Genomic DNA, 14,756 nt, shown 5'->3' on the forward strand with positions numbered 1-14,756 from the left:
TAGTGATATGTTCAAATATGGTAGTGATAAGACATCATGTCTATATATGGGCACATCACATTTTGTTGTCCCATCAAGTTTGACAGAGCTTATTACCTTGTGTACGACCCAGCCATGGAAGATAGAACTTTGATGCGTGGAATATTCTTCAGTTGAAGTGAAAATTGGATCATCATCAGAAAATATTGCTCGATACTGAGTGATAATATCAAATAGATGAACTCTGCTGAGTTCAATCACCTTTGTTATATGTATGTAGGCTAAATCAATGAAAAACAACAAAGTATTAGTCACAGGATATGGTAACTGTTATAATATCACTGAAAATCTTTAAACAAATCCTGCAGTAGGCAATAATTATAGAATGTTGAAATAAAAAAAATTATAAATGATTTACATTATTAGGGCAAGCTGTACTCACTATCATCCGTTGATATTGAACTAAGTATTCCTTGAAACCAAGCAAGCTGTACTCACCATCATCCGTTGATATTGAACTAAGTATTCCTTGAAACCAAGCAAGCTGTACTCACCATCATCCGTTGATATTGAACTAAGTATTCCTTGAAACCAAGCAAGCTGTACTCACCATCATCCGTTGATATTGAACTAAGTATTCCTTGAAACCAAGCAAGCTGTACTCACCATCATCCGTTGATATTGAACTAAGTATTCCTTGAAACCAAGCAAGCTGCACTCACCATCATCCGTTGATATTGAACTAAGTATTCCTTGAAACCAAGCAAGCTGTACTCACCATCATCCGTTGATATTGAACTAAGTATTCCTTGAAACCAAGCAAGCTGCACTCACCATCATCCGTTGATATTGAACTAAGTATTCCTTGAAACCAAGCAAGCTGTACTCACCATCATCCGTTGATATTGAACTAAGTATTCCTTGAAACCAAGCAAGCTGTACTCACCATCATCCGTTGATATTGAACTAAGTATTCCTTGAAACCAAGCAAGCTGTACTCACCATCATCCGTTGATATTGAACTAAGTATTCCTTGAAACCAAGCAAGCTGTACTCACTATCATCCGTTGATATTGAACTAAGTATTCCTTGAAACCAAGCAAGCTGTACTCACCATCATCCGTTGATATTGAACTAAGTATTCCTTGAAACCAAGCAAGCTGTACTCACTATCATCCGTTGATATTGAACTAAGTATTCCTTGAAACCAAGCAAGCTGTACTCACCATCATCCGTTGATATTGAACTAAGTATTCCTTGAAACCAAGCAAGCTGCACTCACCATCATCAGTTGATATTGAACTAAGTATTCCTTGAAACCAAGCAAGCTGTACTCACCATCATCCGTTGATATTGAACTAAGTATTCCTTGAAACCAAGCAAGCTGTACTCACCATCATCCGTTGATATTGAACTAAGTATTCCTTGAAACCAAGCAAGCTGTACTCACCATCATCCGTTGATATTGAACTAAGTATTCCTTGAAACCAAGCAAGCTGTACTCACCATCATCCGTTGATATTGAACTAAGTATTCCTTGAAACCAAGCAAGCTGTACTCACCATCATCCGTTGATATTGAACTAAGTATTCCTTGAAACCAAGCAAGCTGTACTCACCATCATCCGTTGATATTAAACTAAGTATTCCTTGAAACCAAGCAAGCTGTACTCACCATCATCCGTTGATATTGAACTAAGTATTCCTTGAAACCAAGCAAGCTGTACTCACCATCATCCGTTGATATTAAACTAAGTATTCCTTGAAACCAAGCAAGCTGTACTCACCATCATCCGTTGATATTGAACTAAGTATTCCTTGAAACCAAGCAAGCTGTACTCACCATCATCCGTTGATATTGAACTAAGTATTCCTTGAAACCAAGCAAGCTGTACTCACCATCATCCGTTGATATTGAACTAAGTATTCCTTGAAACCAAGCAAGCTGTACTCACCATCATCCGTTGATATTGAACTAAGTATTCCTTGAAACCAAGCAAGCTGTACTCACCATCATCCGTTGATATTGAACTAAGTATTCCTTGAAACCAAGCAAGCTGTACTCACCATCATCCGTTGATATTAAACTAAGTATTCCTTGAAACCAAGCAAGCTGTACTCACCATCATCCGTTAATATTGAACTAAGTATTCCTTGAAACCAAGCAAGCTGCACTCACCATCATCCGTTGATATTGAACTAAGTATTCCTTGAAACCAAGCATCTCTTGCTTGCAAGAACTTAATCCTCAGCTCAGATTCTGAAAATACATCCATTCGACGTAAATAACCGATAACTCTAAGACAAGCGGGAAGCTGTAGACTGGTTCTTAACTGTTGGATCAACTGATTTAACATCAGCTGCATCGAATTCTTCACTTCATTTACGATGTCCTGAAAAAAATAATACAAAGGATCAATATCAATCTCTGTGTGTGTATAGTCTAACATGTTTTGATTGAAAAAACTGAAAAAAATAATACAATGTACCTGAATAACTGGGATGGATGCATGCTTCTTTTCAAGTCGTTTGACATAAGCTGAGAGTTCAAGTGCTTCTTCATAGTAGTTGTTTCGTACACATGTGTCCATCAATTGTGGGATTTCCAAAACCTCCAGTAACTGGTTATGTTTGTTTAATGTTAATGTGTTTAATCGGCGACTGTGTAACAAAAATAGTGCCAATTTTGAACAGCATTTATTTTCAGAATTCTGAGAGCATCTAAAAAAACTTCTCTCCATAGATATTATTTTCAACAATGGAAATCTCAATGGCATCCAGAACTGAGATTCATGGTTTTAAGTTTCAAAGGTTATTGAACTTTTAAAATAATATTACATTAATGTCATTGGACTTGATCATTTCAGATAAACTTACCTTACATTAATGTCATTAGCAGACTTCATAAATTGCTGACACTGATCACCAAAGTTAGGAAGTTTGCTTAATAAATTGTTTACATGTTGCTCCACAAGATTGAACTGGAAAAGTAAAAGAGTAATTCCCTTTAAACTTGATAACCTACCTATAGATACAAACAATGTCATAGCTATTCTTAATTGTTGTTACTTTCATCACACATTTTAATTGAACACATTTGGAGTAAATTTATATTTGGTGGTATTTTAATGAATTATACATTTTTACACCTTTTTTCAAGTAGCATGAAAAAAGTGGATGCATATTTAACTTTGGTTACAATTTGTTGATATAGTGTAGTGTAGGGGTTAGGGGTGCAACTACATTGTCACAGATTATTAAAGTAATCAATTGTCACAGATTATTAAAGTAATCAATTGTCACAGATTATTAAAGTAATCAATTGTCACAGATTATTAAAGTAATCAATTGTCACAGATTATTAAAGTAATCAATTGTCACAGATTATTAAAGTAATCAATTGTCACAGATTATTAAAGTAATCAATTGTCACAGATTATTAAAGTAATCAATTGTCACAGATTATTAAAGTAATCAGTTGTCACAGATTATTAAAGTAATCAATTGTCACAGATTATTAAATTAATCAATCTTACATCTTCAACAATTTCTTTAGAACAATCAGCTGTTTCAATAAATGTTTTATAATTGTGAAATGCTAGTTCTTGTGTCTGTTCCAAAATTTGCGCTCGTTCTTCTGCTAAACGCTCTGGTTCATGATCTGTGTAAACATAAATGAATCAAGTTTTAATAGAAAAAAATTTTAATGTGTAAAACTCATCAATATAAATGCGTTATAAACTTATTTACAGTATATATTATAATCTTTCCCAATACCACATATTTGGAGGAGCAGTCATTTTACAATAATGCACTTGTCAATTGTATGACCCACTATACGACCCCCGGGAGAGGTGCGTCATTTGTCCGATGTGCGTCGACCTTTGAATACCATGACGCACCCGTGCGTAAAAAATGTGACTTACTTTTAGGTGACCATGACGCACCCATTTTGACGCACTGTGACCATGTTGTTTATGATATGGTGGGTGGTAAAGTGACGGACATTGACACACCTTGTTCATTGATGTGACGTACCATCTAGGTTTTTTGACGCACCCCTGCGTCAGTAATTATTTGTAAATGACGCACCCATGACGCACGTCTCCCGGGGGTCGTATAGTGGGTCATACAATTGACAAGTGCATAATAATAGGTAATAAATAACTTCATTTTACTATAACAAAATCTTACTTAATTTGTCGATGCCAAAAGAACTTAGTTCCGTTAAATATTGCACAAAATCAGGACTGTCTCTCCAGGTTTCTGAAAAACAAAATCAGGATCCAAAATTGTAATTTCATTAGAAAAGGTTTGTTTTAAGAACCTTAATTTTTGGGACAAAAAAAAATGTCAAGGCAACGAAGTGGCAAGGCAACCTCTCAAAATGCTGTTTTACTGGGCTTGCACTTGCGTACATCCTACAACTACATTATAGGCCTACTAGCCTAGCTAGGCCCTAGCTAGCTAGGCCTAGGTAGGTTAGGCGGCGTAGCCTACTGTACTAGCCTCTAGTAGGTAGGCTAGCCTAGCTAGCTAGGTTGAGTGCCAGGAATAGCTCTTTACATTTTTGTTATGAAATTAATGGATCTATAAATTAAACATTTATGTTAGCTATTAAGGATCGCCATTGTTTGTTACCAGGAAATGAATCCTTGAAAATTGATGACAAAATTGTTCCATCCTCCACGTCAACAAGTGCCATCTTTTTTGCGGATTTTTTAAGGTTCAGATCAGCGTAAATTTGACGACTGGATGGAAAATTCTCTACGGAGCGCCATTTATGCCTTTATTAACTTCAATAATAGAAATAGTCCTGCATGTACGTTGTGGTGTGACGGGTAATGCTTAGTTTTGAGTGCTCTCAGATTGGGTTCGATCCTCTATGAATATTTTTAATAATGAAAATGAATAGTTAATTGCTTTTCTTTTATTTTGAAAGAGAGATATTTACAGGGTTAAAAATGTCAGTGGACACTTTTTTTTAAATGAAACAAAGTCGTATTGGCATATATTTTTCCATTAAATAGACTGCCATAAAACCTCGAAAAGAAGCCGATGTGCTCTTTAATTTTTTAGTACTCTTGGGAGGGCTTTCAACTTCTTTGCTTTAATCTATAATTAAAGGTTAACAAAATTAAAATGTAACATTGTAGCACGTTGACCGCGAAAGACTAACAATAACATCTTTCCCATTACACCTGCAAAACACAAATTCATTTGTATAACAACGCATCCACGGCATACGAAACTGTTTAAAAATAGAGCTGCACAAGGTCCCCGAAAATGACACTTATAATTTGAAAAAAAAGTATATTTACGAGTCTTCAGCAGACCCATCATGCTTGGGGCTGAGCAAAGATAATTTTTAAAAATAGAGCAGATAGGTTCCCGGCCGAAAAATGTCACTTACATGATTTGAAATATGAAACAAATTATATAAGACAAATCGGCATCTTTACAATGTTCTATATTTATATAATCAGTCCTCATTAACCAAAGACAAACTGTTTGTTTAAAACATATTTATTCTGGGACGTTGCGTCCAATACACGTCAACTACCATAAACTTTTATACATAACAATACATATTAGTACAATACAATATCTTGTATGAAACAGATATTTCAAAATACAGCATATAATGTGGTACGGTAGAATAATAATCTTTTAATGTAAAAGATTAACAAAATCAAAATTTAACAGTTTAGCGTGTTGACCGAGAATGACTAACAATACCCTCTTCCCCACTGCACTTGCACAAACTCATTTCAACAACGCACGGCATACCAGTTATAAAATTCTCTTTTAAACAGCGTAACGAATAAAAATTAATTAAAATTGAGGGCGCTAAACATAGATTTAACTTTATTCCATGCCACCCGACCAGCGTGAGAATCGAAGCCGCGACATTCGTGTATTTATTTATTTATTTATTTGGAATTACACCTTTAGATCGGTGGCACACTTAGCACAAAGTTGCATCCTTCACAATATAAAATATAACAATTAACAGAAAAGTAAAAAAAGGCAAAAGCAACTATCAACCCCTATTAAAATGTAATTTAAAGCAAAAAATGGTCAAATTGGCTGCTAGCCAATGAATTTTTGGTTGAATTTAACCATTTATTTTGTCATTTTACAAGTGAAAATATTATTTTTTGTCGGTTTTAACATATTCAAAGTCTGATTTAAAGATGTATTGTCCTTTGAAACACAAAAAAATGAAGGTCAAAATATTCTAAATTTAAAGTGGCCATATCAAAGTAATATTAAAGTTATTCACTTAAAGTCGAAAATTTGAGCCAAAAACAACAAATTTACGTAATTAACAGGTAAATTAGTTTGATTACATTTCATCTGGAAAATCGTCATGAGCGAAAGTAAACAAAGATTTCAAACCATGAGTACGCATTATGCATATGCTAAATTAGGATTGTTTACAACTCGTCACGGTTAAAGGTATTTTCACACAGATCATGAGGAAGTTTTATGATTATGCATACAGAGTATCCAAACAAGCGCGTTTCATTATGGGATATGTTTTGATTGAAAACTTTGACTGGAAGTCAAAGTTATTTTTTTAACAAAAAACGTCTGTATTTCAGTTAAATTTTTTTTTTTTCGAAAAATTTTTGGTGATAGTTAATAACTATTATGATACTTCAAAATGACCCATCTTTTTTCGAAACCTTTTATTTTTTATTTTTTTGGAATTAGTCAAAGGGACAATACATCTTTAATTAATCTTCATTTTCCATGGTTTTGGGGGACAATACATCTTTAAATAGACTACCATAAAACCTCGAAAATAAGCCGATTTGCTCCTTTATTGGATGGGCTTCCTTTCAACGGATATGCTTCTTTTCCACATGGGGTTCTTTTCGATATTACTTTTGCTAATTAAAGGAGGAGAGCTGCTAGGTTCCCGTCCGGAAATTGTTTCTTTATATAATTTGAATTTCTAATAAAGATTAACAAAATCAACATTTAACAGTGTGGCGTGTTGATCGCGTATGACGACTAACAATACCATCTTCCCCATTACAGCTGTACAAACTCATTTGCATACCAACGCCCGGCATACCAAAAATGTTTAATATAAAGCTGCAAGGTAGTCTTCAGTAACCCCACCATGCTTGGGACTGAGCCCTCTTGGCTGGGCTTCTTTTTGGGCCAGCCATACCATGGTGGTATAGAACAAATCACTGCACATAGAGCGATGAACACGTGGACTTAAAATGATTTAAATTCACTAGATATATTCGGTTTTACTTTGAACTTTATTGTTCTAAATATACATGTTACATTATCAGCAAATCATAAGGTAATAAACAGTATCATGAGTAAGTATAATACAATGAAATCTTAAAGTAGATTGAGACCCCACCCACCATTCTAGAAAACTAGTTTAAGCAACATTTAAATAAAGATTTTATTAATTACAAGATTCTTAGCATCAGAGAAACCTTACCTTAGAACAATTACTTTATATTGTATCAACACATAATATATAGCAAATATGTGAATAAAGTCTAACTAAGTATTACTTTCATGTGTCTCAACAATTAGTAGTGAACAATTCAATTCTGTTTTTTAAATAAGAACCAGAAATAAACTGGTAATATGATCAACAAATTTCTTGGAATGCAAAAGCAAACTGTGGCGGTTGTAAAAAAAAGAATATTAGTTCTCGCTTGCAAAGCAGTGATAGATTAATATTTGTAAACATTCAAATATTACTCTCTAAACAATGTTTTATGACAAACACACAACTTACAGAATGTATATCAAAGAATAATGAAATAATTCAACTTCATATACAGCTAGGTAGCTTTTGACATAGAATAACCATATCTTGCCTTTCATGATTTTAGAATTTTGAAGTAAAATCAAATACTGTACTTAAATTATTATATTACACCTGTTTTAACTTTTTATCATAGAGAAAATAATTTGTCTGCAGAAATGATGCATATTCAGCATCCCCTTTCAGTGAACCTGTATTTGGTAGCATTACTTATCAAGATGGTGTTTGTGCAAAGCCAAAGTAATGTGGTAACAACATTTTACACAGAAGTACAGCAACTGAAATCTACTCAAAAACAACTTTGTGTACACTTGGTAATAGTTTGTGAGCTACAGCACTCATTACTTCCAGTTAATGCTCCATCTATGCACATTAATGTAATTTACAATGTTACCATTATTATTCATGTGTGTGTTGTCATATTATTACTGCCTTCTGTGTACTGCTTCAGAACACCACCCTTAACAAATCATGTACATAACATATGCCAAATAGAAGCCTCAGTCGGAATAAGACCATTACTATAATTTTATCAGAATATAATAAATTGAATTTTTGCTTGACCCGAGTAGGTCACCATTTTTGTCACATATATACAGATGTTTGACAGTTGGTTCAATCTATAGTATGTTGACTTTACAAAAACATTAAACAAATCTAGTAAATAAGATAAAGGTAGATTATACGATTTCATATTTTTCCACAATTAGGGCTACATCAGATGAGAACTTAACTGGTTTTTCAGTTTCTATCTGCATTACATCAGATACCTACAAGACAAAAAAAAACAATTATAAATAACTACCAGATATCTATTATCCTTACTAACAAATTGCTCATCTCTTTGTTTAAAAATGTTCAAACAATAATAATAGTTGCACATTATTACCCCGGCCATTTTTTTTTATCGTACACGTAATAATGCAACTAGTAATCAGCGCAAAGTTGTGTCTTGCAGTTATACAGTCTTAATGACACAACAAAACTAATAGTTAATACTGTACACACAAACTTACACACTTACTTACAACTGCTAATAATAACATTAATACAAAATTACTAACCTCAATATCACAGTATGATTTTCTTGATAAAAAGCCAACAGTTACTGGGAAAAAGTCATTGGGGTGTCCAGAGATGGTGAATTCTAAACTGCCTGTTTTATTACTGGAATCAATTACTGGAAGAGTCCACTCTAGAAGATTCTTTCTACTATCATGTTTATAGTTACCATCAATATCACCAACAACTGGGGCTCCAAGACCACTCCTTATCAAGACAAGCAAAACAATTATATTAATAAATGTCAACAACCAAGGTGTCTAAAGAGGTTTGAAATACAACTGTAACCAATACATTAAAATAATAACACTAAATATATAGTTTCTGTATGAAGAATATTGCAATAAAATACATACAAATCACGTATGTTAACAGTAGGTAGGTAAAGACAATGCAAATCACGTATGTTAACAGTAGGTAGTTAAAGACAATGCAAACTGACTTACGGTAGTGGAATGTTGATACACACATCTTGTAGTTCCATATGTTCTTCCTTTAATTCATACTCAATGTTTACATCACATCCACCATCATTGTTTTCTGATGGCCAACAGTTTACTAAATAATATATAAATTAACAATTACTTGACTATTTACCATGGTGATATAGTGCCAGGTTATTAAAACAATGAAAGTAAATAGAGCACGTTTAAGTACGAACTTACTTGAGAGTGGAATAAATGATTCATCTTGAGTATTAAACCTCCATTTCAAAATTCCAACATCATTGTTCAACGGGAAAGGTTTGGCTGGATTTTTCATAGCAACAAACGATTCGGCTGCAAAGCGTTTCTTATCGACGTTGGGGTGAGTTTGAAGTTGAATTCCTTTACTATCATTGTTAGCAATTCCAATTTGTACTCTACCATATTGATCATCTGATATCCGTAAATACACAATACCAAGAACTTCTAACGTTTGAAGTCCTCCATCTCTACCAGCTACTAAAGTCATCTTCTCTTCCACTCTTAAATGCACACTGAAATTATATACAAAAATATTAAAAATGGCAACAAAACAATCCAACAAATTATTATGGCTATTGGAATGCTCACTTGAGACTCACTCGCCCTGCCCACGAAAGGAATAAATGGCACAAAATAATAAAGCGTGTTAATATATACACATTGGAAGGTATTGGAAAATGTTTATTAATTTCTGAGCTCAGAGTCATCATTATTTTAATTTGTCAAAGAAACAAAAGCTATAAAACCATTAGAATGTAAAAGCATGCACTATAAAATGTACCTTTCTGTTTTATTAGCTGGAGTTGTAGTTTTTGCAACGCTACTGGATTGTCTGGATTTTGTTGCTGATGTCACCCTTTCACCTTCTCTTTCCAGTTTGTTAACAAACTGATCAACGTCTGTTGATTTGCTGGACAATCTCATTCCTTTGCCGGTTAATGGTCTGCAAAACAAAATAATAGATTAAGAGTCTTTTAATTCTTCAACTAGACAACTGTAAAAAAACCATAAAATCAAATCAAATTTGGCCAGTGCAAGGTCATTGACTAATGTACTTCAACCATCAAGTATTTACCTAGATTGTGGTTTCTTAGATTCTTGACGTGGTAAGGTTTCTTCCACTATTTGAGAATAGTCTGATTTAGAACTACTGCTCCCAATTCCACCATAACCTCCTAGTGCTCGTCCTCCAACCTTTTGAGCTGCTTTCCTTTGCATATTTAATTCTTGTGCCTTTTTCTTCATAGCTTTTTTAGCTTCATCTTCTTGTGTCTAAAAAAAAAAATTATTATCCTGTATTGAACTTGAATTTATTAATTTGGTCAGTTATGAATAGGAAAATGCTATAACACATTCTGGCCAAGGTTACATTATATGTTACATCAACTAGTTTTTATATCACATAAAACTTGAATGGGATAACTATAAGGTTGGTTAATCTATCACCCAACACACATATTAAAATTTAGCAAACATTTGTTTATAGTATATAATTACCCTTCTAACAGCATTAAACACTTTTTCTTCGTGTGAATCCATTTCAGTAAATGTACGAATCTGGGCTAAATTGACACTTTCACGATAACCCAACGCAACAATTTCATCAAAAGCAGAAATTAGCTCAAAGGCATGCTCTAGAATCTCAGATTCTTCCATTGCTTTACAGTATTCAGGGATAACTCGTGAAAACAAGCGCAGCGTTTCAAGATCTTCCAATATGTTACTTGCTTTGGTTGTTATAAGAAGCATGTATAGTTTTTCTAGAGGTTGATAAACATAACGCACACTTTCAGTTTCAACAAACGTGTGCTGTTTGCCAGTATTCATGAGTTTTGGAAATGCAGCCAAAAGTCCTTCTATGCGAGCTCTGGTCATTTCTACAAACTGACGTGATAGCAGTGCTTTACCAGTCTTGGTACATATAGCTGCTGCTAAAAGTACCTATCCAAAAATAAGATATTGATGTATATTTATTATAATTATTTCCAGAATTGCATACAAATGCAGTAACTAGGGTAGGTAGGCCAATTGTTTGTCATTTGCAATGTAATTTATTTACTACTCGCATTTTATCCAGTAGTAGGCCTAATTAATTAAAGGGTATATAATATGTGAAAAAGCCTAAAGAATCTACTGACTATCATAGATAGTATTTTTATTTTATTATAAAAGGCCTAATTTATTAATTCAATATTATTTAGCCTAATATTTATTTATTAGCCTAATAGGCCTATATTTTTTTTTTCATTTCATTTCATTTATTTCAATATCATTATCGCAGCCTTAGCTGAATTACAAAGATATTTACATTTGTTCAATATTAAAATTTGTATAAAAGTATAAAACCAATGATAAAAAAATATAAAAAAGGAGGTAATTTACACAAGAAATACAATACAGGAACATTCAAAAAGTTTAGCTTAAAATATTAAAATAGAAAAAAAAAAAACACCTAAAAGCATCAATAAAAATCGCAAAGCTGTAATGGGTGATATATACTGATTATTCATTTAGAAGCGAGATAAGGTATGGTATTGCACTTTTTCTATATCTTTCAACTCTGCATTTGGGTTGTTGATACTTTACACGTCTTAGTTTCATGTTACTTACATTCTTCACTGGAAACCATTTTCCAAAATGAATACTTTTTGAACAATTCAGAGCAAACTTATAGCATAGATTACGCCTTCTATCAGATAAAGTGTCTAAAGAAAGATCATTGAGTGCTTGGTCATAACATATGTAGTCATTACACAATATTATTCTGCAAGCCCTTTTTTGGACAGATTCTATCATATCACTTTGTTTCTTAGTGAGACTAGAATGCCATACTGGGACAGCATATTCAACACTTGGTCTTATGTAACTCTTAAATACATCTACAAGATCAAATTTCGGAAGATTGAACTTTCTTAATCTACATAATAATAATAATAATATAGGCCAAAGGCCTCTCTTCTCTCTAGTCTAGTCCTCTCACTCTACCCTCTTTATTTAGCCTACAAAAAAAAAACCTACAAATTAAATTAGAAAGATTATTGATTGAAGATAAATACTACTAGGGCCTAGGCCCTAGCTAGCTGACATAATTCAATTTTGAATAATAACAACTTTTAATAATATATTTATAAAAATTCAATGCTGCAAAAGAAACCTTTCAAGAGCTAAGCCGGTAGTACATGAATAGTCTCTGCATAAGCCTGTAGATAGCCGCGAGAAAACCACACCGATCTGACAGTAGAACCTCCTAGTCTACGTGCATGCATAGGCCTAGCTGGGCCTACACGTACCATCCATTAGCAGGTAAAAGTTATCTCAACCTACACAAAACTAGATTTAAAGACACTAAAACTATTGATATAATGAGTTTTAATCATCTTACCATCTTGAACAGCGTCTATCTGTACTGTATATAGAGTGAAATGCAATCTGCTAAAACCGACAACAAACCAAATTTTCAGTTGAAAAAGATCGGATGAGAAATTTAGGCCACGTACACATGGACCAACACAGTGTAAGTACAGCGGCTCATTTTAGAGTGATAAATAATGCATAAATTCATCCGCGATATCGCTTTTCAAAATTAAATGTTGAGTTTTATTCATCTAATTTATAATAGATACATTGCTAGCTGTACTTATTTTTTACTTGTTAAACATCTTCCATATTTTATCACAATCTGAATTATAATAATTGTTTAAAATTGCAGGATGTATTCGCACTATTTTATATAATGTATTAATCTCGTATAAAAACTACACTACTTTGCTAGCTAGGCGTTCCATAGTCAGGGGGGGGGGGGGGGGGAGTGGTTGTGGTAGAGGAAGTGGAAGGAACGAAAGATGACTATAGTATCTTTTTGAAGAAAAAATATATTTATCTCCATAATCCATATTGGCATATGTAGAAAAAAAAATAGAATTCATAATATAGATGAGACTAATAAAATAACTTTCCGGTAAAATCCTTACTTTTTTCTACAGAGACTTCGTCAATAGGCCTACCCTTTTAATTAAAAAAGGTCTAATATTAATATTTTAAACATAATATTAATTAATGTCTTTTATAGCATATATCCTAGGTCTTCCTACTTGTACTGTGTATTTTTTTCCTATTACGACATTTTACTAATGTAATTTAGAAGATGTATATAATTGTTCTCAAAACCATTAAAAAACCATTAATAAGAATTCTTCAATTCAACGAATAAGATGGTAATCAATTGATTCGGAGGAAATGTATGGCACCCTCTAAGAACTTGTGCAATGTTATTTTTACCAACATTACTCTCTCCATCTCATCTCCATAGTTAGTTGGGGCTGAGGTGGAATTTCAGATAATAAAATAGCTCGACCGCTAGTTACAGTAGCAGTAATTTGTCCAGTCTGGCGTGTCATACTTCAGTTAGGTTACCTACCTACGTTTCGGGCATGTATTTCAGGTATAGTATGTAGTTGTTTTTTGATAACAGAGAGCTATCACTTATGCCATCCTCGTATATAATTAATTTCGTACGGAAATACATTTAATTGATAATATCATTAGGTAGAGTATCCTTCTTACAATTAATTATCAGTAATATATATAACTTTTTAAATTTTAGGGATATATTTTAAAATAACTATAAATAGATATATAATTACACAAACTCAAGATGTTCTTTTCTGCCTGAAACCTAGGCCCACCCTAGGCCTCCTCCTCTGTGCTCTCACTTCGTTCGTTTTGCTACCTGATCCGTGCAGGCCTAGGCCTAGGCTAGACTGGATATTATGATTGCAAGCCAAAAAGGTAGATTTAGAAGCATATTTTATTGATTACCCATCATCAGTGTCACCCTTAACAGATAGTTAAGCTATATTTGTAGATCATATAGCTTATTTCAGACAATATTTTAGCCTCCAAAAAGGGCAGATTAGGCCTAGCCTCTATCTAGGCCTAGCCTATTATAACCTATAGGCCTAGCTAGAAAGAGGCTAGGCCTAGGCTAGCTAGGGCCTAGGCCTAGTTAGGCTAGCATCTCGCTACTCTAGCTAGTAGTTTAGGCCTAGGTAGGCCTAGTACTACTAGGCCTATAGCCTCTAGCTGGCCTACTAGTACTAGGGCTAGCCTAGTCTTGCTAGGCCTAGAAAGAAGTAGTAGGCCTAGCTAGGCTACTACGGATCCGCTACTACTACTAGCTAGGCTAGGCTACTAGGCCCACCTGGTTAGGGATCCCCTGGTTAGGCCCTACTAGGGAACTGGTAGGCTAGCTAGCTAGGCCTACTTACTAGGGGATATGACCGGTTGGGCCGCCGACAAGTTGAGCCGCCGGTGATTTCTATGAAACGCCCAGTGCATGCGTCTTTTACGACATTTCGCATAGTGATTAGGATGGTGTCCTAGTACATAAGTTCATGGTCTTGGTTTATTGTGTCATGAAAATAAATAATATATAATTAC

The 14,756-nt window shown here is 33.8% G+C and overlaps 2 protein-coding genes across 2 annotated transcripts in view; both read right to left on the minus strand.

Moving 5' to 3' along the window:
* Positions 1 to 4,693, minus strand: part of LOC140056102 (conserved oligomeric Golgi complex subunit 8-like) — a 7,139-nt gene extending 2,446 nt beyond the window's left edge. The window contains exons 1-7 of the mRNA XM_072101354.1: positions 4,620 to 4,693; positions 4,173 to 4,244; positions 3,515 to 3,639; positions 2,856 to 2,959; positions 2,468 to 2,639; positions 2,158 to 2,371; positions 97 to 260 (exon numbers count right to left, since the gene is read on the minus strand). Of these exons, the coding sequence (XP_071957455.1) occupies positions 97 to 260; positions 2,158 to 2,371; positions 2,468 to 2,639; positions 2,856 to 2,959; positions 3,515 to 3,639; positions 4,173 to 4,244; positions 4,620 to 4,683 (915 nt within the window). The 5' untranslated portion in view covers positions 4,684 to 4,693. The remainder of the gene's footprint in view (positions 1 to 96; positions 261 to 2,157; positions 2,372 to 2,467; positions 2,640 to 2,855; positions 2,960 to 3,514; positions 3,640 to 4,172; positions 4,245 to 4,619) is intronic.
* A 2,532-nt stretch (positions 4,694 to 7,225) lies between these two features.
* On the minus strand, positions 7,226 to 12,816 carry LOC140056935 (coatomer subunit delta-like). The gene is made up of 8 exons (XM_072102463.1): positions 12,700 to 12,816; positions 10,815 to 11,258; positions 10,393 to 10,589; positions 10,099 to 10,260; positions 9,516 to 9,829; positions 9,297 to 9,408; positions 8,853 to 9,057; positions 7,226 to 8,558 (listed from the first exon to the last, which is right to left on the minus strand). Exons 1-8 carry the CDS (start codon positions 12,700 to 12,702, stop codon positions 8,469 to 8,471), a joined length of 1,527 nt encoding a protein of 508 aa, XP_071958564.1. The 5' UTR covers positions 12,703 to 12,816; the 3' UTR covers positions 7,226 to 8,468.
* Positions 12,817 to 14,756: the final 1,940 nt, after the last annotated feature.

This window comes from Antedon mediterranea, chromosome 8 (genome assembly GCF_964355755.1).
Source record: "Antedon mediterranea chromosome 8, ecAntMedi1.1, whole genome shotgun sequence".
NCBI lineage: Eukaryota > Metazoa > Echinodermata > Crinoidea > Comatulida > Antedonidae > Antedon > Antedon mediterranea.